The 25,929-nt window shown below is 52.4% G+C and overlaps 9 protein-coding genes across 9 annotated transcripts; 4 read left to right on the top strand and 5 right to left on the bottom strand.

The window, feature by feature from the left end:
* Positions 1 to 713: 713 nt before the first annotated feature.
* Positions 714 to 1,268, bottom strand: POX_a00840 (uncharacterized protein; the record flags this gene model as incomplete). The annotated part of the gene is made up of 2 exons (XM_050109777.1): positions 714 to 1,031; positions 1,218 to 1,268. The coding sequence occupies 2 exons, from the start codon at positions 1,266 to 1,268 to the stop codon at positions 714 to 716; spliced, it is 369 nt and encodes a 122-aa protein (XP_049973545.1).
* A 1,924-nt stretch (positions 1,269 to 3,192) lies between these two features.
* On the top strand, positions 3,193 to 5,083 carry POX_a00839 (uncharacterized protein; the record flags this gene model as incomplete). The annotated part of the gene is made up of 4 exons (XM_050109776.1): positions 3,193 to 3,255; positions 3,372 to 3,402; positions 3,515 to 3,656; positions 3,805 to 5,083. 4 exons carry the CDS (start codon positions 3,193 to 3,195, stop codon positions 5,081 to 5,083), a joined length of 1,515 nt encoding a protein of 504 aa, XP_049973544.1.
* Positions 5,084 to 5,184: 101 nt separating this feature from the next.
* Positions 5,185 to 8,124, bottom strand: POX_a00837 (uncharacterized protein; the record flags this gene model as incomplete). The annotated part of the gene is made up of 5 exons (XM_050109775.1): positions 5,185 to 5,479; positions 5,627 to 6,033; positions 6,899 to 7,546; positions 7,616 to 7,817; positions 7,868 to 8,124. The coding sequence occupies 5 exons, from the start codon at positions 8,122 to 8,124 to the stop codon at positions 5,185 to 5,187; spliced, it is 1,809 nt and encodes a 602-aa protein (XP_049973543.1).
* Positions 8,125 to 9,653: 1,529 nt separating this feature from the next.
* On the bottom strand, positions 9,654 to 11,056 carry POX_a00836 (Negative regulator of the PHO system; the record flags this gene model as incomplete). Its single annotated transcript, XM_050109774.1, has 3 exons — positions 9,654 to 10,577; positions 10,766 to 10,789; positions 10,874 to 11,056. The coding sequence occupies 3 exons, from the start codon at positions 11,054 to 11,056 to the stop codon at positions 9,654 to 9,656; spliced, it is 1,131 nt and encodes a 376-aa protein (XP_049973542.1).
* Positions 11,057 to 11,436: 380 nt separating this feature from the next.
* POX_a00835 (NAD-dependent protein deacylase SIR4) lies at positions 11,437 to 12,591 on the bottom strand (the record flags this gene model as incomplete). Its single annotated transcript, XM_050109773.1, has 1 exon — positions 11,437 to 12,591. The coding sequence occupies one exon, from the start codon at positions 12,589 to 12,591 to the stop codon at positions 11,437 to 11,439; it is 1,155 nt and encodes a 384-aa protein (XP_049973541.1).
* Positions 12,592 to 13,549: 958 nt separating this feature from the next.
* On the top strand, positions 13,550 to 15,090 carry POX_a00834 (uncharacterized protein; the record flags this gene model as incomplete). The annotated part of the gene is made up of 2 exons (XM_050109772.1): positions 13,550 to 14,327; positions 14,459 to 15,090. 2 exons carry the CDS (start codon positions 13,550 to 13,552, stop codon positions 15,088 to 15,090), a joined length of 1,410 nt encoding a protein of 469 aa, XP_049973540.1.
* Positions 15,091 to 16,273: 1,183 nt separating this feature from the next.
* On the top strand, positions 16,274 to 18,105 carry POX_a00833 (putative D-xylulose kinase A; the record flags this gene model as incomplete). The annotated part of the gene is made up of 2 exons (XM_050109771.1): positions 16,274 to 16,774; positions 16,876 to 18,105. 2 exons carry the CDS (start codon positions 16,274 to 16,276, stop codon positions 18,103 to 18,105), a joined length of 1,731 nt encoding a protein of 576 aa, XP_049973539.1.
* Positions 18,106 to 19,845: 1,740 nt separating this feature from the next.
* On the top strand, positions 19,846 to 23,215 carry POX_a00832 (Exportin-T; the record flags this gene model as incomplete). Its single annotated transcript, XM_050109770.1, has 4 exons — positions 19,846 to 19,935; positions 20,001 to 22,575; positions 22,648 to 23,102; positions 23,189 to 23,215. 4 exons carry the CDS (start codon positions 19,846 to 19,848, stop codon positions 23,213 to 23,215), a joined length of 3,147 nt encoding a protein of 1,048 aa, XP_049973538.1.
* A 1,151-nt stretch (positions 23,216 to 24,366) lies between these two features.
* On the bottom strand, positions 24,367 to 25,614 carry POX_a00831 (S-formylglutathione hydrolase; the record flags this gene model as incomplete). The annotated part of the gene is made up of 4 exons (XM_050109769.1): positions 24,367 to 24,549; positions 24,711 to 24,905; positions 24,989 to 25,209; positions 25,344 to 25,614. The coding sequence occupies 4 exons, from the start codon at positions 25,612 to 25,614 to the stop codon at positions 24,367 to 24,369; spliced, it is 870 nt and encodes a 289-aa protein (XP_049973537.1).
* Positions 25,615 to 25,929: the final 315 nt, after the last annotated feature.

Below are 25,929 nucleotides of genomic sequence, written 5' to 3'. Positions count from 1 at the left end.
TGGGCCATACATGATAAATGTCATCCCTAGGACGTTAGTAGAAGTATGCAGCAGCAAGCCAATGCCCGGGGGAGCAGTGCCGCGGCGCAATTTCTCAGAAATGGGACTCGTGGACCAAAGCTTATTCTTCAGAATGCAATTTGGAAAAGACCGGATCCATGTATGATAAGAGGAGATGAAAATTGCGATACTGTGATTGGCCCACAATCTACGGAAATTCAAGATTCAACGAGTGAAAAGGGTACATAAGCTTGATCTTGAGTGGAAGATGACCGTGTATCTCAGTGGCAGGTGGTATCCAGCTTCTTCTTTTTGCGTTCATTTCAAGTTCGGAAAACGCCGAGGAGGGAACTTCATAAAACCAAGAGGTAACGAGAGAAGAACAGAGGAGAGAATAAAAAAAAGGGTATGATAGTTGTGTCGAGCAGTTGCAGTGAAAGGAAAACAGGCTTTGAAGATCATGGCAAGAAAGCAGAAGACGAAAGTCGGGCTCGACGTTGCGACAACATGCTCGTGGTGGAAGAGATCTCGAAGATGACAGACATCATGGGAGATTGTGGGCGAGGCGAAGAACTCAAGAGAGCCGCAACAGGAGATCCCCATCTTGTTCGCGTGACGACCACGGCGCAACCAAGGCGCGCGGAGCCGCATCCGACAATCTTGCGTCGTGGGATGTGGATATCTCGATCCGTTTAGCGGGCGACCGCACGGATTCACGAGCTTGCAGCCGCAGCGGCCTTCTCGGTCAAGACGGGCTTGCGCATCACGGCATCCTGGCTGGTCATCCTGCGACCCAGCGCACGCTCGACCTTGGCCCCGAGCGCCAGCTTGTTCAAGTCGTCCGTCTTCTCTGGCGTCGGCACAAAGCGCTGCTTCTGCAGAGGCTTATTTTCCAGGCGCTCGACTCCGTCACCGTAGTTGGTGATATCGATGACCCGGGGGTCTCCGCTGGGCAGACTTCCGATGGTGCGCTCGGAATTGGCGAGCGAGGGGCTACCACTCACGGTGGAAAAGCGCTTCGAGGTGCGATTCTGGAGCGATCTCGGTCAGTATGATGATCTCTCTCTTCTATAAATTTCTTTCTCTCTCTCTCTCTCTTTCCCCCTCCTCTCTGGCGCCTCAGGGGGGTGGGTTGAATGGCGACCAGGTGATGAAGCGGTGGGTGGGGATCGCGCGACACAGGCGAAGAGAAAAAAAGGGGAGCAAGCAGCGCATACCGAGTTGGACATCATGGGGCGCTCAGAGTCCATAGAAGGAAGGCGAGCCATGACAGTAGAAGATCGCGAGGTGGAAGAGGATGTCTTTATCAATTGAAGTCTTCTAGCGGATCCGAGCCAGATCAAGAATGGGGTTGGATTTTTCTCTGCTCCTGGCACATGGACATGGGCAGATTAGCAAGGACGGCCTTCGGCTGGGCTGGGCTGGGCCAAGCCGTATGGCCGGGAAGGGGGCGATCGCCACGTACGACACTTGCGGTCACTCTAAGACCGCCAACATTTGACTTGCTGGACTCAGATGGCGGAAGATGTCTCAAGTCGGAGAATTGGACTAGTCGGGCACAATGTAGAGAGGGCTTCAACGCGGTCTGAAAGGACTAGCGTACAGTTGTGCACTACTATTTTAGTATATTGGTAGCGTTGGGGGCTAACTCTTGCAGCGATCCAAATCGGTGTCTCCAAGAAACAGTCAGACCACGCAGTACCGAAACGGTGGAAGTGGGTCACGTCGAGCAGTGGGGAAAAACTTCTCATAGGATGCAAAAAGAAGGGGGCAGATAATAACGAGGTCAAGGGTGATGGGATGGTTTACGGCCTCTTTCTTTCTTTTTTTCTTTTCTTTTCAGAGATGAGGGAGTAAAGGGGTGAGTACAAATGAAAGCATTAGGCGTGTGGGCCGGAATAAGTTCACCGAGGTACGCAAACGAGTCGTAAACGAAATTGGGGAGGGAATTGAGTCAGTTCAAATGAGGTCAAGCTGTAGCAGAATCATGTGCATGATTCCGAACGAAGGGAGGCGAACCATCGTCGAACGATGGTAGATCATGACATGCACCACGAGTGACAGGTACTACTACTCGTGGTAACAATCTGCTTGGGTACTGGTACCTCTGGTCTGCGCGATCTTTGATCTTTGCGAAAGGAGAGGTAAGACAACGTCATTCGTGTCGATTCGTACGTGTCAGTGGGAATGCTCTTCTTTTGCTTCTGAGTCTGTAAGCTCCGCCTCTCTTTTGCAACATGATCATTTTTCAGGCCAGTTGACTGGCTTCAAGAGTACATACTACGCCTGCAGAATACTACTCTAACTACTGAATACTCATAATAAAAGGTGCCAACGTGGGCACCGCCACGTGGGTGTCAACGAAGGAGATGCCCAGTTCGGACTAATGCTCCGGCACACGGGTCCATATCATTCGAACTTATTCTAGTTTTCTCGCCGGTGCATCACTGCATGGTGATGAACCAGTGGTGACTCTTCAGCCCAATGTTTCAGGTTGTGGAATTCTCCAAGCCATCGTCCCCGCCCACCCAAATCTTGGTGATCGTCTCGTTGAGTGACTTGGGTCTACATGCACCTTGCCCTTGACACAGATGTAAAGAGTCAAAGCCACAATTTGCACAAATCGATGCAAGATGAAGAATGTCTTAATGCCTATGAGGTACTGATGGAGTGTATTTGACCTCGCCACTCGAATCATGTACAATTTGTAGTTGTGTACAGTGTACTTTGAACTTCAAAGTACTGTACTGTACTGTACAGCCGGTGGAATTCCACGGGTGCTGCAGTCATAATGCAAGGTCGGAGGTCTTGGCGGGGTAAGGAAAAAAAAAACGAAGAGCTCTTGCAGCCGGCGCTCTGTGCAACGCGAATCGATCAGACAAGCTTCCTGTCCGCGCTCCTCCATCATAACCAACAAACTAGAATACCATTGAAACCTTGCATTCTCTATCGATTCAACATTGAGAACCCAGAGGAATAAAGGGCTCCCGAAATCAGAGGAACCCTTCAGGCTGTCCATTTAGAATTTGTTTCCACCTACCGGAAGCAAGCAGCAAGGACCTCTCTCTCCCTTTACACAACGCCAAAGGAGAAAAGAAGAGAGAAAAAAAACACCAAAAAACATAAAAAAATACCAAAGCAAAGCCCTTTGAATCGAGCTATTTCTCCCGTCGCACTCACAAAAAGTCCACTATGCCGAGACCCAAGGCGTTCTTGAAAGAGTCGAAATCCAAGAAAAAGAATGCCGCCAAACAGGTACAGTGCCACGAGCTTGATCTCCCTTCCATCTGAAGCAGGACGGACCGGAGCGAAAGATCGACCTCATGTAACCAGCATTGGATTCTGACAAATTAATGTCACTGGAACTATAGGTTCCCGTCACAGCCGATGATTATCTTGCAGGTAAGTGAAAGTACTAGGTTGGAAGGCGATGGGATCATGCGCGCTCGTCACTCAAGTCTTGGTCAAGCTTTGTTTCAATTGGACAGAAATGTTAACCCGCTGTCCTTCTTAGCCGGGGTTGAGCTGGAAGAAGCAGGCGAGAAATGGCGGGCGGGAGACGCGGCCAAGTCGATGCGGTTCTTTATGAAGGCAATCGCCAACTATGATGAAGGGCTGCAAAAGCACCCGGGTGCCTTTGATCTCGCCTACAATAAGTATGTGTCTCCCCAAACGACAATTGAGAGCTCAATTACCGCAACGAAGCCTCTCTATTTACATCACCCGGCTCTTTGGCCTCTCCTCGAGCCAAGATTCCCAATCCCATACAATTTCATGGTCCCAAGAACTGACTCATTCCTGCAGAGCCCGTGTTCAATATGAGATTACCCAGCATCCCAAACTGGCCGCACAATTGCCCGCTCCACAGGCCGAGCTGCTAGAGGTAGCTCTGCAATCACACAGAGATGCGTTGTACCTCGAACAAGACAATGCAGATGCCCTGTTCAATAGCGGACAGGTTCTGAACAGCTTGGCCGAAGCGCTGACCGAGTCGAAGCATCCCGGCGAAGACCAAATCATCCAGGCAAGCACCTACTTGCAGGAAGCCGTCGAACTCTTCCAGCGATGTCTTGCGCTGCAGGAGATGAAGTTCACCGAGATGGAGGAGCAAATGATGCAGATGGCAGCGGGAGAGATGGATTCTCAAGAACCCGTGTCCGAACCCGCAGTGCCACCAGCCGAGTCGCCGTCTGCTGAAGGGGAGGCAGCGGACGGTGAGCCACAGGAGCAGTGGGCTGCGATTGTCGAGCCAGTCACGAAGAACACGCTTGTCGACACGGCCGTTGCACAGCTGGACACATTGACAACGCTGTGTAATCTGCTCACCTTCAATCCCGGCGCGGGCGGAGTAGGATGGGTGCAGGAGTACTCTGCCGAGCTGGTCGAGACTCGATTGCCAGCTTACGTGGAAGGGTCGGAGAGGCGGTACGAAGCGGCTCTGGCGCGGGGAAAGTTCATCTGCGCGCTGCACGATGTACTGTACCGCGGTGGCCACACTGATGCTCGCACGTATCAACAGGAAGTCAGTCGAGCTTTCGGGCCCGATCTGGACCTGTCGAATGACCCAGAGGGTCTCTGCAGCAAAGCAGAGGCCTTGACTTCGCTGAACGGAGCTCTGGCAGAGATCCCCCCTACCGAAGATGACGAGAACTTCAAATTCAGCACGACGACACGCTGGCAGTCGCTTTCAGCCGCACTGGATGCGTTGACTGCTGCCTCCAAGCTGCCCAACGCCGACAACTTGCCCAAAATCCACCTGGCTCGAGGAGATGCGGAGATGCAACGCTGGCGACTGGGTCGGGCGCCCTGGGCTCACGCCATGGCGGCGCAGAACGGACCAACGCTCCTGCGTAATGCGCAGACCTACTATCGAGGCGCAGCGGCACTTGCCCGTCGAGACGGGGACGCAGAATTGCAGCGTGATGGAACGTGCAAAGAGGCCATCGCGGCCGCATTGGAAGGTCAAAGTACCAAGCTGGACCAGATCAAGACGACATCCTTTGATCAGTTGATGGCAGCGGCCCAGGACATGGTGGAGGATGGGATGGTCGAGCCCACGGAGATGAGTGCCTTGATCTCATGACCACATACCCCAACAGGCAAAAGCAGTCGGAGTGGTGCCTAAAAAAATGAAACGAGAACCCCCCCCCAAAATCTCAAATGACAGCTCTGATGCTTCTTTTTTCAAACGTCCGGCCGAGCTTTCACTTCACGATCCATTTGAATCGCGTCTTGACGAATATGATGTTTCCTACTGAACTCTGTAGCCGCCGTAGCCGCTCCTTCAATGTCTCCGACCACGGATTCCAGAGACGCTAGAAGCTGTTCAATCTCACGCCGCTGAGCTTGCACTGTTTGTGCCAGCGCCGCATTCTGCGCATGCGTTTCTTCAAGTGTTTGCTTCAGGTTCACCTGCGCTTCCTCGAGATAAGGTGTCAAATGCGCTTTGTAAAGTTCCTCGGCTCCAAGTGTATGCGGTCTACAGCAACAATCATCAGAGATTTGTATGTTAGCAACAATACGCATCTTTTCCCCCCCAAATTTTTAATACCAAAAACAAGATCACCATCGACCCTCTTTCCCTGTAACTAAGGGGCCGGAAAAAAAGAAAGAAAAAAAAACTCACGGATTGCCAGGACCTCCCCTCGTCCCCCCATTCTCCCCCACCTGCTTATCCCTCTCCCGCCGCTCCTTTGCCTCCGAAACCAGCCGATCCAATTCATTCAAATGCGCCACGGCCTCTCTTTCCGCCAAAATCTCTTCGAATTCCGCCTTCGCACTCTCCTCCAACTTGGCATTCAACTGGCGCCAAACACTCTCCAAACTGGCCGGGACATGCTTTGCAGGCGTGGGAAAACATCCTGCAAAATTAGCGTAGGAGTTGGCGCGCAGCGTTCGCGCAAGAGCCTGGTCGAAGACTTGGTGGAGGCGCGAGGCGCGAAGCCCGGGAGTTGGCGCGGAGGTGTTTGTTGATATGGAGGGTATGGAGTGTGAATTTGATCCGGACATGGTGTATTTTGTGAGAGCTGGGGACTTTTTCAATAATCAGAACCAAAAAAATAGACGAGTCAGGTCAAGAAAGATTCTCTGAAATCAAGCAGTTTGGTAAAGTGTATGCGACAAGCTTAGTGATCTTTTTGCCGTCAACAGTTTACCGCATTACATGGGGGGAGGGTTGAATGTCCATAGAGTCGCGTCGCGACCACCACGTGACTGTTATGCGGGATGCGCTCATGGCCAAGCTTTCATGTCCGTCGCCCCACCCTTCCTTTTCTCGCCAGTTCGTACTACTACATGTGATTTGAGTCCTGCTTGCCTCGAGTATGAAAACTACGACAATTCAGCGGGACAATTCACATGCTGAAACTTAAGCTCTAACATTAGACCTGTCAAATTGTGTATACTCATCAGATATGCACCCAAGAACCTTTTTTTTTCGACACTGCGACCTGCAACCCTGCAATACTCAGCCACATTCAACCATCAATCCACTCAATGCTTCAACCACCTTCGAGAGACCACATTCGGCCACGCGTACATTCTTGCACAGGATTCGCTCCACAAACTCTGAAAAACAGGCCATGAAATAAACACATAAATCAAACTATTCCAGAATCCCTGAAGAGGAAGCACAAAGCTCGAGGCATAGTTCAGCGCAAAAGAGAATTCGTCCGGGCGGACCAAGGAGTATACGCGGTTCACGGTAGACGGGACCTAGAAGAGAAGAGAGAGAGAGAGAGCCGAGAGGAAGATCCCCTCCCCACCCCCGGGACGTCATGTTAGATTCTTGTTTTGACTGAGTTTTCAGATCCAGGAAGAAAGAAAGAAAAACAATGATGAAGAAGAGAGAGATTCAAAAAACAAAAAACGTGAGCTCTTAGTTACGATACAGACTTACCCATGTAACAAGCAATGCAACAAAAAACAACATTGCATATTTAGTATAAATCCAAGCCGCCGAGCCAGCATCTCTTGCTGTCGTGCGCCGATTCGAATTTGATTCTGCACCGGTGAATCGCGAGTGTTTCAAAGTCACAGATATGTCGGATTGAGAGACGGTCGAGTTTTGTCTCGAGCGTGAATGTGTGCCGGCCTGGGGAAGAGGCCGTCCTGGAATGGAATTCAGATACATTGTTATCGGGTCCGTAATTCCACCCTCGACGGAGACCGAATAGGGTGTGAAGGGAGCGGGACAATCAAGAGCGTGGATGCTAGAGCCGCCAGTGATGGAGGAGCTAGTGTAACTAGAAGCCACTGAGCACGGTCGTTCCGGCGTACATAGGACAACCTCGTGGGTGACTTGGATTCCGGCAGGAGAGGCGGATGGTGAACTGGTGGCTGGTGCTGATGCTGATGCTGATGCTGGCGCCGATTCTGCATCGGGGGAATCGACTTGGTCTAATGCTTGGAGTTGTCGACGCTTTTGGTAGATCACCGTACCGGCACGGAGATAAATGGCGAATGTGAGGGAGATGACCAGCCAGACAGGTCCGTAGAAGGTTGCGATTCGGAGGAAGTCCCATGGCCGAGAGACCCAGCACCATAGCTTTTGATTTGGGAAGTAAGGTTATGTGTATCACAAGAGTCAAACTTGAAACAGAAAAGTCAAACTTACTATCGCTGAGCCATAGACTCGGCCTCGACTATGAGTGTTGATGAAAAAGTATACAAAAGCTGGGACGAATGGCACGCCATAGCATCCAGTCATGTACTTCCATTCCAGCTGACGCAGTTGTTCCGAATTGTATTTGTGGAAAAAGGTCAAGTAGACATTACACGCCATTGCAAAGGTCCACAAAGCATCGGCCGGCATGAACCTGTATCAACGATGAGCATGCCACTCCCACGTGTCCCGCTATCAACTTACCATTGAATCAAAAAGGCTTGAAATTGACACAGAGGATTCTCCACGCCCGAGTGAATGCCAGACTGAGAAATCAACGTGGCCACGTTGGCCATGACATTACCCCAGCAAGCATAGAACACAAGACGATTGATCGGTTTTCGAAAGGACCACGAACTGAGAAATGTCGACACGATCACGAAAGCGCCGAACAAAGAAATCGCCGAGCAGACACGCTCTGTGGTAGAGATAGCGGACAGTTGCTGCTGCGTTGGTGACATGATCACTTCCTCGAATCACCTACTACTCATGTTGAAATGATGGATTCAAACTCTCTGGGCTTTTGTTTTTCTTCTTGGAAAGATTCCAGAGCAACTTTTTTAATCCTTGTCGTCGAAGGCCTGGCGTTGGGGGCTGTGCTGCTCACTAGATGAATGTACGAGTTACGGCTCTTTGACAGAGAGTCGATTTCCTCTGCTTGGTGACCGGAGCCGACGATCCCAAGACTGCGTCACTAGGAATCAACAGTGTCGATCAGTATTCACCAGGTAGCCTTGTCTTGCTGAAATCGGAGTGACTGCTCGGGGTTTCCACCCGTTGATATTTCAAGGATTCCCTCCCCTTGCAACCAACAGGTTAGGATTGCAGCGTCACTTTTCCGCGCGCGACTGGTCCAAATGGAAAACCACCCACGACGACAATCTATGGTCTCAATCCAAGCTCGGCCAAAAGGTCAAGAGTGTCGGAGAGGGCAGGTCAGAGGACGAAGGATGATCTTCATGGGTGCCATCGAGGCATGGTCGGGTCTTCGAGTCCTGATCAATCGGAGTAGTCAGCCTGAGGTGATCAAAGGCTCCAAGACAAAGAAAGAGAAAGGATGGCCCAACAATGGACATGGACTATTTGATGATCTTGCCTCGATCATCCCAGTACGAGGAGACTCGGTCCCTCTCGTTCTGGTACACAAGAGTGTTAGGTCTTGTTCATCAAGTAGGATTGACAGCCAGGATGTAGAGGTCGATTCAATGTATTCAATTTCGGGACTGGAGGAACAAACGTCAGCTTCCTTCACCCATCCAAAGCGACGTACAGAAGCCTAGAGGGAAACAGATTGTCGTATACAGACCAAAGCAGCTTGACTCCAGTTAAACCCCCCCGGTATATCTACTAATGTATTGAACATAGAAGTAGGCACTAATTCTGTAGTAAAGGTAACGCTTTCTCAAATATGGCTTGAAACCTCATGGCCAGAATTTCCATCTGAATCTGCATTTTCATGTTCGCACACGTTCGGATTGTTCTAGCTCTTCTGCACCGAGGTCAAAGATCCTTGAATCCTGGATCAACACAGCCCGAGCCATCGTCCTCGGAGAATGAACCCAGTTCTCGCGAGTCAAACATCAATCATGCCAGGACAGGCGAGCCACACGGCTGTGTTGCAGATTCTGTGAGAGAGCTGCGCCCTGAATTGCAGAAACGAGGAATGGAAGATTGAGATTGCCTTAAATGATAACATTTTTCTGGAAAATTGTCAAACTGCAAGAGACTATGCGAGAAATCCATGCACGGGGATTCGACACACGAAGCGGGACGGACGGGCCGGAAAAAACAAACAGCAAAAAGAAACACCATTGATCGAGGGAATCAACGCCATGTCCACCCATTTCCAAATCTAAGCTAAGCTCATCATCTCGTTACGCGCACGTTTCAAACCAAAGGGACAGAGAAATAGAACAAAAGAAGAAAAAGAGCAAGATGCAGAGAGAATCAGAAACACAGGTCTGCATCTTGTGAAGCAGGAAGTGTGAAACTAATATGCCGATTGGGGAGGAACCATGCCACCATATCCACCCGCCATCTGCTGCTGCTGCTGCTGCTGTTGTTGTTGTTGTTGCTGCAACTGAGCCTGGACCTGGGGCAGGTCATGGAACCAGGGATGCTGCAGAGCATCGGCGGCGCTGATACGCATCTCAGGGCGAAGCTGAAGCATGCGGTTCAACAAGTCCAGACCGAGAGGATCGATCTGGGGGAGAAGTACCCCCAGATCCTGGGTGGCATAGACATGGAAGGTGGGCTTGTACTCGGGAAGTTGAGAGATTCCCGGCCAGGACCGCTCCGAAGGAGTACCCATGAGTCGGAAGATCTTGACCAGCTGATCCTCGTTGGTCGTACCCGGGAAGAGAGGCCGACCGGTATACATCTCCGCCATGATACAGCCGGCAGACCAAATGTCAATGCTGGTATTGTAGGTGCGCGAGCCAAGGAGGACGTCCGGGGCGCGGTACCACAGGGTGACGACTTCGTTGGAGAAGGTGTTGACCGGGATACCGAATGCACGCGCGAGACCGAAATCACCCAGCTTCAGCTGTCCTTTTTTGTTGATCAGGAGGTTCTGAGGCTTCAGATCCCGGTGCAAGACGCGGTTCTCGTGGCAAAAAGCGATCCCCTTGAGCAGCTGGTGCATAAACGACTTGATGGTGGCGGGATCCAGTTGGCCCCGATCGCCTCGCGTGTCCATGTACCGCTTCAGATCCCGGTCCATGAACTCGAAGACGAGCATCAGCTTGTTTTCGGTGTGAATGACATCGTACAGCGAGACGATGCTCTCATGCTTGAGTTCCTTCATCAAGGAAATCTCGCGGATGGCCGTCGACGGAGTGCCTTCTTCCGAGTCCAGGTGGATCTCCTTGAGCGCGACCATCTCGCCCGTTTGGCGATTGCGGCCTTTGAAGACCTAGCGTCATCATATATTAGCGATGGACGGTTCGAGGGAGGCCGGAATGCGGGGTTGAGCGATCGCGAAACATTCAGCCCGAGGAAATGAAGTCGCTTCAACAGCCGCCGTCCTGCCGTGCAAGTCGAGTCGCGATCGCAGCGACAGCGACAAGTCATGAAAGAGGGGGGAGGGGTGTATCCACGTACCGTGGCATAGGTGCCTTCTCCGAGCTATTTGATCGACCAACATGCCCGTCAGTACATCCCTGTTCCTATTCGCGGAGCGCAGCGTTGTGTGTCCCAGGACGATCATACCTTTTCCAACTGCTGGAAGGAACTGGGTTGCTGAGATTTGTCCATATTGCGACGCGGTGAAGGTCGGGACGTGTGAACCACCGAAGGCTGAGCGGAATTTGGATTGAAGAGAAAGGAACCTGGAGAGACCAGTGTCGGAGCCGACTTTAAAGGGAGTGCTGCAGGATCCCTGAGACGCTCCATGCTGATGGAAGGAGGAGCCCCGCGCGTCAGGAAGTGGGCCAACTAAGTTACGACCCTCCGCTTATGTACAAAATGGCTCGGGATCTTCAGCGGTCATGAACGTCAGCAGAATGCTTTTCTTGGGGCAGAAATGGGGGTTTTCGTTTTTTTTTTCTAGAGTGATTTTGGTAGTTTGAATCGCCTGGATTGTGACTTGGAAGAATATATATATTATTTTCTTTCATTGACCCGAGAGTTGAGAACTTTCTATGAGCGAGCTACTTCAAATGGATGTCTGTCTGGCTGCCCGGTGATACAGGCCCCCCCCAGTAGATGTATGCCTCACTGATCCATCACGGGCACCATCGAGGTCCAGTCATCCGGTCGAGATCGTGTCTTGTTTAGCGATCATTTCGAGGCAAACCAGCCACGACGGTCGGGAGAATGTCTTGGGTGGGATGGCTGCAGCGCACATGGCCTGTCGCATCTCCGATGAGGCCCGAGCCTAATTCGCCAAAGAGCATCGCCTCATTGCGCACTCCGCCCACGTTGATGATCCCGATAGGCATGCCCCGTTTATAGGCTCGTTCCACCAACCGCCATGCCGAGTAGGTTGCCAGACTGCTGCCCAGCACCAGTAAGCGACCTGCATCGTCGATGGCCTCCTCCGCCGCGGCCTTGACCGCGGGATCGATGTTCTCGCCAAACATGATCACCGCCGGCTTGAGGATGCCCGCATTGGAGGTGGGCAGCCAGGCGCCGTCCCTCTCCACTTCGACTCGGGCACGGGTCCCGTCTTTCAATCGCGGGGGCCGCTCCAGACAGGTGGGACAGGAGGGATACCGAAACGTCGAGTAGGGCGCCTGGGGCAGGTCGACATCACCGTCGGGGTTGAGTTTGAATCCCTTTTTGCGTTGTTCTTCCGGATTGTTGGTATCCAGGGCTCCGACATCGACCATGCGGGCGAGGAACTCGGCCCACGCCGGGTTTAACCGCTCCAGCGAGCTCTGGAACTCTTGCCGTGGGAGTTGATTGCGACAGCTGACGCAGACCACCGATCGCAGGTATCCATGTAGTTCAATGCTCGGCAGTTCGGGATGGGCGATCGAATGGAACGAGTCCACATTCTGCGTCACGACCGAGCTGATGTATCCCTTGGTGCCCAGATCCCGAACGGCGTGGTGGGTGGAATTGGGCTTTGCGCTCACGAGACCTGGCCATCCGACGAAGCTGCGCGCCCAGTATCGTTGCCGCGCTTCATGCCGTGCGGTGAATTCGTGAAAGTAGATCGGTCGGTAGGCCTTGTTCCGACGGTAGGTGCCTTGATCCCCACGATAGTCCGACAGACCCGATGCCACGGAAATGCCGGCGCCCGTCAAGAGGACCGTCTGTCGGTTCCTCCCCACGTCGATGCCCCGGAGGTGCAAGGACGGGGGAGCTGTAAAGAAGGCACTCACGGCATCGATAGCACCCGCGAGCGTGCTGGCAGAAGACGGGATGATCAGAGCGGGAGGCAATGGACCCGTGAAGGGGATTCGGATCGCCGGCGATGTCATTGAGGACGCATCCTCAACTGGGACAGAGAAGAAGGTGTGCGAGAAATAGAGACTCACATGCAACAAAAAAAACAGAAGTGCTGGAGGAGAAAGCAGAGCTTGGCAATGACGAACCATCCGATGGAGGCTCTGAGATCGGCCTGGAGCCCGGTAGGATTTCTTGGTTTCACCAGATCTCCGCGCGGATGGCGTAGTTGATTCTGGGGGTGAGTCTTGGCTAGCTTCATCCGAGTGAGAGTCACTTGGAGCTTATCTTTTCAAGAATGGGCGTCTCGGCACGGTTCGGCCGAAAATCAAAAAGAAGGGATTGATCTGATCTCAACGGGCGATATGCCATCGCTCTGGGATTTTGTTCTACAGAAAGATTCCATTCCTTGGTCACTCTACGGTTGCGAAGAACGACTGTGAACGGCAGTCGATGTCGCAAGTGGGAGCTTGATCCTCGCGCCGAGTGTCCATGGCTCCAATGGGGAGCGATGATGTCGTTGCGACAGAGTGGCTCTGGCGCAACACTTGTCAATGCGATCAATCTTCGCACCCGATGTCTTTTTCAACTTCCTCTCTGCTCATTCTGCCGAGTGAAAGACTCGAGTTGCATGTCATGATGAATGGAAGATTCCTTTCGGCTCTCTGCAATGTCGCATCCAGCATCAACCGACGCCTCTGCAAAACTGCTCTTGCGGACGGAGCCGGATGACATGATCGGACCATCGACATGCCAATGGCAGAGGGCGCATGGCGTCCCTTCGTCCACATTTTAAATATAGCCCCCCCCTTCCCCCAAAATTTCGGAACAGTTGATTTCTCGTGTAGCGTCTTTCTTATTCTTATTTTGCCGGTCCATCAGGCCGATTGCCAATTAGTAGCGTCCAAGGGTCATGGACATCCAGCCCCTCAAGAGAACACCTTGTCCACTCGTGCTCGCGTGCCAACTAAACTTACCCGAAACCAGGCCGCGATGCTGCTGACGCAGCCCCTGCGGTGTTGGAGGTGCAGGCCTCCATCTCTCCCCTCGCGCCCTCCCCGGAGAACTTCCAGTCGGCCGATTCTTTCTCTCGGAGGCGCCTCTCCACGTGTCCTGACCACCTCGTCCACTCCTTTATTTAAAATCGCCTCGCCCCTTGTCGCCGGCTCGTCTCAGGCGTCGGTCCGCTCATCCCGTGCATTGTTCACACCACTCCCCATGACGCAAACTCGAGGCCATGGTGGCCATGGCCACGGCCACGGTCACCACCACCACCACGACAATGTCTACCTCACGTCGACCAACAAACACGATGCGGGCGTCCGCATCACCCGCATTGGCCTGGTCGCCAACCTGGGCATGGCGATCGGCAAGTTCATCGGTGGTTATGTCTTCAACTCGCAAGCGCTGATTGCCGATGCCTACCATGCGCTGGCCGACTTGGTCTCGGACTTTTTGACCCTGGGTACCGTGGCCCTGTCGCTGAAACCGCCCAGTGAACGCTTCCCGAATGGATATGGCAAGGTGGAGAGCATTGGAGCGCTGGGCGTCAGCGGCCTGCTTCTGTGTGGGGGTGTTTTTATGGGCTTGAACGCAAGTCAGGTGTTGCTCGCACAATTCTACCCCGATCTGGCGGAGATGCTGGCACACTCGGGTCTGTTGGGACATGGTCATTCACACAGTCACGGCATCGATGTACACGGTCCAAGTATCCATGCTGCCTGGCTGGCCGCGGGTTCAATTGTGATTAAGGAGTGGTTATACCATGCAAGTCCGTCTCCCCTCCTCTGCCGAGTCCGCATCAGACAGCCAAGAATGCTGCCTGGAGCTGGATTCTCGTTGCCCTGCCTCACCCTCCTCCAAACTCACCGGCAAGACCAAGGAGACTGACACTCCCCACAGCCATGAAAATCGCCAAAGAACGCAAATCCTCTGTCCTCGCCTCCAATGCGGTCCACCACCGTGTGGATTCCCTCACCAGTATCGTCGCGCTGTTCACCATCGGTGGGAGCTACGTCTTCCAAGATGCCACCTGGCTGGACCCGGTGGGTGGGCTGTTGATCTCGTTGATGGTCATCAAGGCCGGTTGGGCCAACACCGCGACCTCACTTTTGGAACTGGCCGACACGACCGTGGACGCCGACATCAAAAAATCCGTCCACAGTGCCGCCACCAAGGCGTTGCAGGAGCTTGCCCGGGGCGATCAGGTGGTGGTCCGGGATGTCCAGGGTATGAAATCGGGCCAGAACTACCTTATGGACATTGAACTCGCCGTGCCCGGTGCATGGGCCCTGACCCAGTCGCGCTCTGTGGAAGAGGCCGTTCGTCAGACGGTCGGCGAGAAAGTGCGCGGCGTCAAGCGGGTCAAGATTCGCTTCGTCCCCACGGAACAGCCGGAGCTGTCATTCTACGAGGAGTTTGTCTCGCAGGATACTACGGTCATCAAGGAGCCCGAGGAGGACGGTCACGGCCATGATCACGACCATGATCACGGCCATCACTCCGGGGGCGCAGAGTCTCGGAAGGAGCAATAGAATTTAGATTGCGTGACATAAGACAGCATCGTGGCACGCCCAGGCGGGATGAATGGCTAGTCCTCATTCTGCCCGATTGGACACACTGTTGGTGCTGCAATGATACCCCTCGTTGTCATTTATTCCTGGGAAAAATTTTTTTGGGGGTGGTTGATGATGATGATGACTCTGTACGATTGTAAAGATGAGCCCTCTCACATGGCGAACTCTCTATTGTAGTAGACGGGCCTCGACCATGTCAAATTGAAGGAGAAACCTATTCTCTACAAATACCCCCCTCCCCCTTATGCTGACGCCCATCGTATAGACAATCATCCGTCGATCACACCCAACACTCTGGTCTTTTTCTTCCCCCTTCCGTGCTCCTTGCGTTCCATTGTCACCATCGTTCCGGCTACAGCTAAATGGGTGGGGCCGGTGGCTTCTGAGATTCTACCGAGTTATTTAGCAGACGCTTCAATTTAGCCGGTCGCTCGAACGGTCCAGCCTGAAAAGGCCCCCGGGGTCCCTGACCCTGGTGAATGCATTGATATCCATGTTCCAGGGCTGTAGAAACCCCATTTCCAACGTCCATCTCGTCGACCCTGCAAAATGTGTGGTTCCAAGAAGATTTGCTCTTGTCAGTTACCTCTGTGCAGGCGATTGACCGACTGACGTCGAATAAGAGGGTCCAACACCAATAAAGTGAATTGTCGGATTGCCATCCACGCGGGTGGGTTCCACGCGGGGTCCTCTTTTACATCATTGCCGACACTGCGTCTTATCGGCCACCGACCTTGCGCGGTGTCTGTGTCTTTTTCTTTTCCCGAGCTGGGAGCTGGTTAAATTGGAATGGATTTTTCTTTTCTCATCTGCTCTCCTACTTTGACTCATTTTTACTCCATTGACACATCTGTCCCCCCCGCCTTCCAATTGCACGTGAACCATTTTGTTTGCTTTTTGTCAGTAGAGTTATAAGACCCCGCCGATCATCTTACTCCTCGACGAACGAGGACACAAAACGAAACGTGTATGTGCTGCGCACAAAGAGAAGCTCTGCCCGCAGAATTAATTGATTGATGATCTGCCATACCCAGTATCCTGACACCTGAGTGATCACTCGTGACTCGATCGGTATAATCCTCTTCCTCCGAAAGCAGTGTCAACGTCCAGATTCGCCGTCTCGTCGATCCAGCCGTGCATCATGGCCTCACAATCCCCCCTCTACATCGGGTTTGACCTGTCCACCCAGCAGCTCAAGGGTCTGGCGGTCAATTCCGACCTGAAAGTGGAATACATTGCCAAGTTTGACTTTGACGCCGACTCCACTGGCTTCTCCATCAAAAAGGGCGTCATGACCAACGAAGCCGAGCATGAGGTGTTCGCACCCGTCGCGCTGTGGTTGCAGGCCATGGACACCGTGCTGGAGAGTCTGCGCAAGCAAGGACTGGATTTTAGCCGCATCAAGGGTATCAGTGGAGCTGGACAGCAGCATGGTAGTGTCTACTGGAGCACGGATGCGGAGCAATTGCTACAGCACCTGGATGCGAAGAAGAGCCTCGAAGAGCAGCTGTCCGGTGCGTTCTCGCACCCTTATAGTCCCAACTGGCAGGACGCCAGCACGCAGCAGGAGTGTGACGAGTTTGATGCCGTCTTGGGAAGCCCGGAACAACTTGCACAGGCGACTGGAAGCAAGGCCCACCACGTAAGAGCACCCAGTCTGGATACCGGAGACGTTTCCGTGTACATTCGGGTGACCTCTGTGTGCTAATTCAAGAGAAAAATAATAATCTTGGTCTCCATTAGAGATTCACAGGACCTCAGATCTTGCGATTCACTCGAAAATACCCCGAAATTTACGAGAAAACTTCGCGAATCTCCCTCGTTTCTTCCTTCATTGCTTCGCTTTTCCTCGGCCACATCGCGCCCTTTGACATCTCCGACGTCTGCGGCATGAATCTGTGGAACATCAAGCAGGGCGCCTACGATGAAAAGATCCTCAAGCTTTGCTCCGGCAAGTTCGACGTCAAGGGACTGAAGACCCGGCTCGGCTCCCTCTACGAAGACGGGGGCAAGCATCTGGGCTCCGTGCATCAATACTACCGTGAGCGTTACGGCTTCAGCGCCGACTGCACCGTCATCCCGGCCACGGGCGATAATCCAGCAACCATCCTCGCTCTCCCCCTGCGTCCCTCGGACGCCATGGTCTCCCTGGGCACATCCACCACCTTCCTCATGTCCACCCCCAGCTACAAGCCTGATCCGGCCACCCACTTCTTCAACCATCCCACCACGGCTGGCCTCTACATGTTCATGCTGTGCTACAAGAACGGCGGACTTGCGCGCGAACACGTCCGCGACGCCATCAACGACAACCTTCAAGACCCCCACCCCGCTCAACCCTGGACACACTTTGACGAGAAGGCCCTCTCGACCTCCCCGATGGGCCAGAAATCCCCCACCGACCTCATGAAGCTCGGCCTCTTCTTCCCCCGACCCGAAATCGTCCCCAACCTCCGCGCCGGCCAATGGCGTTTCACTTATAACCCAACCAGCGGCGATCTCACCGAGACCACCTCCGGCTGGACCAGCCCGGCCGACGAAGCTCGTGCCATCATCGAGAGCCAAATGCTCTCTCTCCGTCTCCGTTCTCGCGGTCTCACCCACAGTCCCGGAGACGGTCTGCCGGCCCAGCCGCGCCGCGTCTATCTTGTCGGCGGCGGCTCCAAGAACAAGGCCATTGCTAAGATCGCCGGCGAGATTCTCGGCGGTGTCGAGGGTGTGTTCAAGCTCGACATTGGCGACAATGCGTGCGCACTGGGTGCAGCCTACAAGGCTGTGTGGGGCATTGAGCGTGCCGAGGGCCAGACCTTTGAAGATCTCATCGGACAACGATGGAAGGAGGAGGAGTTTGTGGAGAAGATTGCAGATGGGTATCAAGAGGGGGTGTTTGAGTTGTATGGCAAGGCGGTGGAAGGATTCGAGGCGATGGAGAAGAGGGTTTTGGAGCAAGTGGCGGCTGAAAAGCGTGGCTAGGTTTTGTTGAGAGCTGAAAGGGGGGCAGGGGGCAACTTGATTCGAAAACTACGATTTGAATGAGTGACGACTCATGTGCTGAGAATGATAAACTCGGTTCAGTGTGATGGATAGAGAAGTAATTTCTTTTTCCCTTTTCTTTCTCGATCGGATCTAGAGTGTATAGGTCCGGTTGAAAAATTTCTCCTCTCATGGTCGAAAGCGAACTTGAGAAGATGGATGTTGATAACAAAGTGGACTGCCTCTGCTTCAAGCTACTTCCAATTTTCTCTTGGATGAACCTTTTGTTTGTGGGGTTGATTCGAGCAGCTGGTGGGTATTTATTGCATGTTCGATGGCTGGGGGAGGCAGACATCCTGTCAGTACCTGCTTAGAAACAAGAAGGTTTCTGTATTGGGCCAAATCATTCATCCTTTGCCTGGAACCACTTGAGAAGAGACTGAGCATTTTATCCAGAATGGACTGGATGATGAGGAGATCAGCCTACTCGCATAGGTACTACAATTGACGGGGAGGTACTGGTGACAGGTAGGGTTGAGGATGAAGCTCAGCCCGATGAGTAAGCTTTCATGCGCCCCCAAAATTTGGCTTATCATACATGATTCTTATGCAATCAAGGCCCAGGTCAAGAGGGTGTCAGAAACCACAAGGATTGGCGTGGTGGCAACTATTGGCAGCTGTTTCAAGCTGGTGTCGATCCTGAGCTACGTGAATGTTCCTTAGCCCCGACCGTGTGGCGCAGGTCGCTTTGACGCTCACTGTGAACATAAATACTCAGAGCTTTGGGGGCCAGTAAGAGTTTGGATTTGGTTTTTGACTGATTTCATTCACTGTCAAATAACGAGAGGAGTCTTGGCTGATGATGAGGAGTGTTCAAAAAGATCAAGCATCACCCAGATCGTTTAGTTGCAGTACTAGTACAGTAGTACCGCAGACGAGGGAGTCGGAAAGTTCAAAGTACTTTACGTCTATCGCTACATGGTCATGCAGTCGCATGCACCGTTCGCGAGAAGACCTTACAAGCCGCACAGTGATCTGAGGACTGTCAACGTCACAGATAGCACGGATGACAGTCAGGAGTGAGTCAGGAATCAGGATACACTGAAATTTACTGCATCGACGCAGACTGTAAGACTGTAAGACGGCGAAGCTATACTGTACAGGGAGGGTACCTGAGGCCAGGTATGACGCTCATGTCGACGGTCGGGTACCGAACGGCAAGTCCACGCTGCCAATTACCCTATCGGGAGCCTAAAATACTCCAACTTTTTAAGCTCCAAAAAGAACCCTTTGACAAAACGAGCATTGGCCCTCTCGTTGCCCTGATCTTCAGCTCTCACCACAATTCCTAGTCAGGCTGGACCTCGACACACTCTTTTGGACTTCCTCTTTTCCTCGACTCCTCGAGCCACGTTCCCCCCGTCGAGTCGAACTACGTGAACCTTAGCACCGAGCGGACCCTCTTCCCCGAGTCTCGAAATTCGATTACGATACCCCCGATTTTCTATGGAGACGGTGACTGAATAGACTGCACGCTCTTCCACCGAAAAAAAACAATTTTGATCCAACCCACCTCTTTGCCTTCATCCACCGAACCCGTCCAACGTCGCTCTCTTCTCTTTCCCTCCCACAGTCGTGTCCAGGGACAAGAGAGCTCGGCTGAAGATGGAAGAACAAGTAAGTACCTGTCCGCTGCTCTCTTTGGGGCTCTGCGTGGACCGGTCTCAAAACTCTTCATCGATGAACCCCTCCAAAAACCCAAATCCTGCCCTTCCCCCGCCGTTCAGCATCGTCACCGCATCCCGCACCCCTCCTCACACAAGATTGGCAGTGCAGTCCCGTCCAGACCACACACTGATTGATTCCCTCTTGCTTTTTCTGCTTGCACTCTATAGGTAGCAAATGCAATTGAGATTGCTTCAAATCCACACCCAGATCTCACCCTCAAATCTCAAGCCTTCGACTTCCTCAATCAACTCCGCTCCGATCCCTCCGGCTGGCCAGTCTGCCTCCGCCTCTTCCTCAAGTCCCCTCCCCAATCCGAGATTGTACGACATGCCAGCTTGGAGGTCATCAATAGTGCCGCCCAGACGGGCCTGATCGACCTGGACTCGCTCGCCTACGTTCGAGACGAATTGATGACCTATATCCGAAATGTGTACGGTCCCGAGAACGCTGCGACGCCCGATGCCCCGTACATTCAGAATAAGCTCGCACAGACAGTCACCTACTTGTTCGCCGGACTCTATGCCGGCCGTTGGGAGACCTGTTTCGACGACCTGTTGAGCCTCACATACAAGAGTTCGGCCAGCACGGGCCGCGATAACCTGAACGGAATTTTGTTCTATCTGCGAGTCGTCAACTCGATCCACGAGGAAATTGGCGATGTGCTGGTGTCAAGATCCCGTGGCGAGCAGGACAAGGCGAATAGTTTGAAAGATCTGATCCGAGAACGGGACATGCAGAAAATCGCCAGTTCATGGCAAGAAATCCTGTCTACGTGGCGGGACGCGGACGACACCGTGGTCGAGCTGTGTTTGAAGGCCGTCGGAAGTTGGGTCAGCTGGATTGACATTGGTCTGGTCGTCAACCAGACCATGTTGGACCTGCTGTTCCAGCAGTTGGGCCGTGCGGAGAAGCAGGAACTGCGCGATGGGGAACAACGGGTGCGGGATGCCGCCGTCGACGTGTTCACCGAGATCATCGGCAAGAAGATGAAGCCGGCCGACAAGATCGAAATGATCGTCTTCCTCAACCTGGACTCGATCGTCACGCAGCTGTCCAACAGCCCACCTCTCCGAGAGAGTCGATTCACATACAAGTACGACGTCGACCTCGCAGAGACCGTCGCCAAGCTCGTCAACATCACTGTCATGGATATCGTGCGGGCGCTCGAGACCGACACGGGCCCCGTGAAAGACAAAGCCAGCGACCTCCTTCAAGTTTTCCTTCCTCACATTCTGCGATTCTTCTCTGACGAATACGACGAGATTTGCTCGACGGTGATCCCCTGCGTCAACGACATGCTCACCTACATGCGCAAGGTGGCCAAGGGCGACGCAGCATTGGAAGCGCGAAACAAGTCCATTCTGTTGCCGGTCCTGAAAGCCATCGTGGCCAAGATGCGGTACGACGAAACGTCCAACTGGGGCGATGAGGATGAACAGACCGACGAGGCGGAATTCCAGGAGCTTCGCAAGAGACTGGGCGTGCTGCAGCAGATCATTGCCTCGGCCGACGAACAATTGTACATTGACGCCATCTCAGAAGTGGTGGGCACCACCTTTGAAAAGTTGCGGGCCTCGGGGGGTCAGATTGATTGGCGTGACCTGGATCTCGCTCTGCATGAGATGTTCATCTTTGGCGATCTCGCGGTCAAGGCTGGCGGCTTGTATGCCAAGGGCTCACCCAACGGTCCTGCCGCGGTACGTCTGATCGAGATGATGCTCGGCATGGTGGAGTCGGACATTCGTTCGTTCACCCACCCGGCGACTCAGCTTCAGTACATGGAGATTTGTGTTCGCTACAGTTCGTTCTTCCAAAATCACGTGCAGCTGATTCCGGGGGTGCTGGAGAGTTTCCTGCAGTTGGTCCACCACCCGAATCGCAAGGTCAAGACTCGCTCCTGGTATCTCTTCCAACGACTCGTCAAGCAGTTGCGGGGTCTGATTGGCAACGTGGCGCAGACCGTTGTGGAAGCCCTCGGTGATCTCCTGGTCATCCAAGCGGAGCTTCCCTCTGACGGCGAGGATGGCGATGAGATGTCTTCGGAAGATCACGAAGGCTCTGCAGATGCGGTGTTCAATAGCCAGCTGTACCTCTTTGAGGCTGTCGGTGTCATCTGCTCGACCAACAGCGTGCCTGTCGACAAGCAGGTGCTTTACGTTCAGTCCGTGCTGAACCCGATCTTCGCCGACATGCAACGTAATCTTGATGCGGCCAAGTCCAACGACGATCGAGCGCTCCTGCAGATTCACCACGACATCATGGCTCTAGGCACACTGACCCCGGCCAGTAGCACCCCAGTCACCACCCCCGCGCCAGAGGTGTCTGAATGTTTCTGCCAGGTGGCTGAGGCGACTCTGGTTGCTCTCGAGTCTCTCAAGACATCATTCAACATTCGTACGGCCGCCCGATTTGCCTTTTCCCGATTGATCAGCGTTCTCGGCGTGCGCATCCTGCCCCAGCTTCCCCGGTGGATCGACGGACTTTTGACACAGACATCTTCCCGCGACGAGATGGCTCTGTTTCTGCGTCTGCTGGACCAGGTCATCTTTGGATTCAAGGGCGAAATCTTTAGTATTCTCGACACTCTTTTGACTCCCTTCCTCCAGCGCGTCTTTTCTGGTCTAGCCGATCCGACCACGGGTACCGATGACGAGATTCAGCTGGCTGAGCTGAAGCGTGAATATCTCAACTTCCTGCTGGCTGTCTTGAACAATGACTTGGGTGCCGTAATCATCAGTGAGAGTAAGTTGTCGATTATTATTTTTTTTTACTTTTTTGACTCTGGATGGCCGCAATGCTAAAATCTGTCGGCAGGGAATCAACCGCTCTTTGAAACGGTGATTACAACCATCGAGCACTTTGCCAAGGACATTGAAGACTTTACGACCGCGAAAATGGCCTTCTCCGTCCTCTCCAGAATGGGAAGCGCTTGGGGTGGACCCGACATTGCCCCGGGGGCTTCCAACGGCGCTGCGCCAACTCAGGCGGCCATTCCTGGATTTGGTGGGTTCATGATCAGCCGATTCTCGCCTCTTTGCTGGGCTCTCCCTACCACGCCTAGCTTCAACTCGAAAGATGCCCTCGCCAAGCAAGTTCTCGCTGAAGCAGGTGGTCTGCAACGCACCATCTACCTCAAGACCGGGATGGAATACGTTGAGTATCTGCGGACTCGGGAACTTCCCGGCATGGGCATGGGTGGTGATCTGATTGAAGAATTCTTGACGGCCCTCAGTCAGTTGGACATGAAAGGATTTAGGCAATTCTTCCCGGTAAGTTTGGACTGCATGTCACTCCTTTCTTTTTCCGAGACCAAGCAAGAAACTGACCATCTGTGCTCTTTCCCCCCGATTTCTAGTCTTTTATTCAGCGATTAAGCGCATAAAAAAGCCATTTTCCTTTGATCGTCACCTACCTTCACGACAAAACCCTGTCATGTTTTCCACAATCCTCTGTTTATTAGATTCCCCCATGCAATACCAATCATCTTCCCTGTTCGCGTTTTTGACATCCTGCGACAAAGGGGCTCCAGCCAAACGAAGGGATGTCTTTCTGTGCTCCCGTGTCTTCCTTCACACATAGGATGATCACTTGTTCTGCAAGCATGTAATCCAGCCCAATCCATCACCTTTGACATCAAAACTCTCGTCCTGTCAACTGTCTATTGCATCCATCCAGTCCTCACCGTTTTCATGCTAATAGGCTAGCAAACCATTACTGCATTAATTCTTTTCTTTTCTTTTTCATTGGTTCCCGTCCTCTCCTCTCCCCAGATCCCCTCTATCTCTTCAACTATAAAAAGACAAAGAGACAAAACAACACCTAAGAACATAGCAAAACGACGCATCTCGAAAAGCGAAGCGGGAAAAAGGACCGATGAAGAAAAAAAAATCAAAAAAAATATGGATCATGGGTGATTTCACCGGTAATTTCTTCCTTATTAGAGATATTCTTGCCCCTCTTCTCAAGGAGGGTTTTTAAGGCCTCCAACGGAGAAAAAACGTATTCCCTTCAGTCTAAAAAAGGATGTTTCAACTATTTAAGGTATCGGATGGTGCGGGGCTGTTGTACTCTGACGTCCAAACACAGTGGGACTTAAGATTGCTAGTGGACCTATGTTTTATGGAAATGTATCGATATATCAACAAATTTATAGCACTGAACCCCTAGAGTTTGTATCTGCCATACTGTTCATCATGTTGATGCTGACGTTGACGTCCACTTTCAATTGAATATTTAAATCAAGTTAGAATGGGTCCTCGGGAATTGGAACAAAAAAAAGATATATATCAAAAAAGAAATGAAAATGAAAAAACGAAGGAAGAGAAAAGACCTGATTTGAGAGAATTTTAACAAGGTATTCGGTTTTCATTTCATCACGATGTCAACCTTTCGAAGTATCACTATCGTGAATGACCCGACTATTTGGAATTGAAAAAAAAGAGGAAGAGGGAGAAAGAACGAGAAAGAGGCCAAAAATGCCAAAATATATGTATATATAGATGCAAAAAAAAGAACAATGTAATAGCTCACCCACTATTTCAAATACTTGGCAGCATGTTCCACATGGTCATCTGCAAAGGTGGCCATGGTGTAATAAGAGTGGTCGTAGTCTGGCTGGAATCGAACATTTACGCCCTTGTGGCCGGCCTCGGCGGCGGCGGCTTGGAGGTTCTCGGGGAGTAGTTGGCCTTGTTTGTAAAAGTTGTCGCCGGTGCCCTGTGTGGGAAAAGAAGGGGGAAGTTTTAGTTTGAAACTTTTGAATAGAGTATCGTTTCTTGGTTTTTGAAGGGCTTATTCTCGTTGAGGTTACTATATCCCTCTTCCGCAACGAAGAGAGAGAGAGAGACAGAGAGAGGATAATAAAGACAAGGACTTACCACATCAATGAGAATATCCAACTCTGGACCGTTCCACTTCTTTACCAACTCTGTCGCATCATGCTCCTTCCACTTTTCCTGCTGGTCTTCGCCAAAGTATCCCTTGAACGCCTTTTGACCCCAGGGACAGTTGATCGGGTTGGAGATTGGAGCGAATGCCGAGACAGACTTGTACTTGCCCGGGTTGCGCAGGAACTGAACGAGATCAATCAGTGACGGATGTCCCTTTAGACCAGCAGAGCAGAGGTTCAAATAGGCAGTTCAAAAAACCAACTCACCAGTGTGAGAGCACCGTGTCCACCCATACTATGACCGGTAATGCTCACGCGGCTGGAGTCCAATTGCGGAAACGCCTTGAAGACAGTCTGAGGCAGCTCTTCAGTGACATAGCTGTACATGTTGTATCCCTGGTCATAAGGGGCCTTGGTCGCATCAACGTAGAAGCCAGCGCCGGATCCAAAGTCATACGAGTCGTCCTCGCCAGCAATGTTCAAACCCCCTGGCCAGTCCATTAGCAAACGAAACAGAACAAGATACCCTGGAATAATCTTGCAGCACCGCCATAGTAGTCTCCATGTATTCTAAAAAAACAAAACAAAATCCCAATAAAACAAAAGACTGGAGACTACTTACGAGGGCTGGTATCCGGATACAGCACCGCAATTCCCTTCTTGCTGGCCGCATGCTGGAAGAAGCCCTTCTCGGAGCAATTGTCGGCGGTACAGGTCAGACCAGACAGATAAATCAGCACAGGGACCTTGCTGGATGCATTGCTGTCCACAGCCCCCGGAGGGAGATACAAGTTGAAAGACATTTCGCAACGGGTGGTAGAAGCATTGTGGCTCAGCTTGAGGAGCTTGCCGCCAAAAGAGGCAATGCGTGCCTTTTCAGTAACGCCGGACATGATGGATGGACGTGCAGAGTACTGCGAGCCGGAAGGTGACAGAGGGAATGAGATGAGAAGAAGGAGATCGAATTCCACACAAGCGGGAAAAATGACGTTTTTAGTGCTGGCGCGGGGTTGTTTTTTTGATTTGGTTGTCCCGCATGAGGGGAGAGCTCCACTCTCCACTTCGGCACGGCTGACTCGGCTGTTTGGACCGACGGACTCGAAGTTGGAGGCGATTGATAAGGAAAAAGAAGAATGGGGTGAAATGTGGAAAATGAAGGTGTCTGAGCAGAAAAACAAGATGCGTATAAATGCTTTGGCAATGGGGTA

This window comes from Penicillium oxalicum, chromosome I, assembly GCF_001723175.1.
Source record: "Penicillium oxalicum strain HP7-1 chromosome I, whole genome shotgun sequence".
NCBI classification, from domain to species: Eukaryota; Fungi; Ascomycota; class Eurotiomycetes; order Eurotiales; family Aspergillaceae; genus Penicillium; species Penicillium oxalicum.
This window is presented reverse-complemented; position numbering and strand designations above follow the sequence as displayed.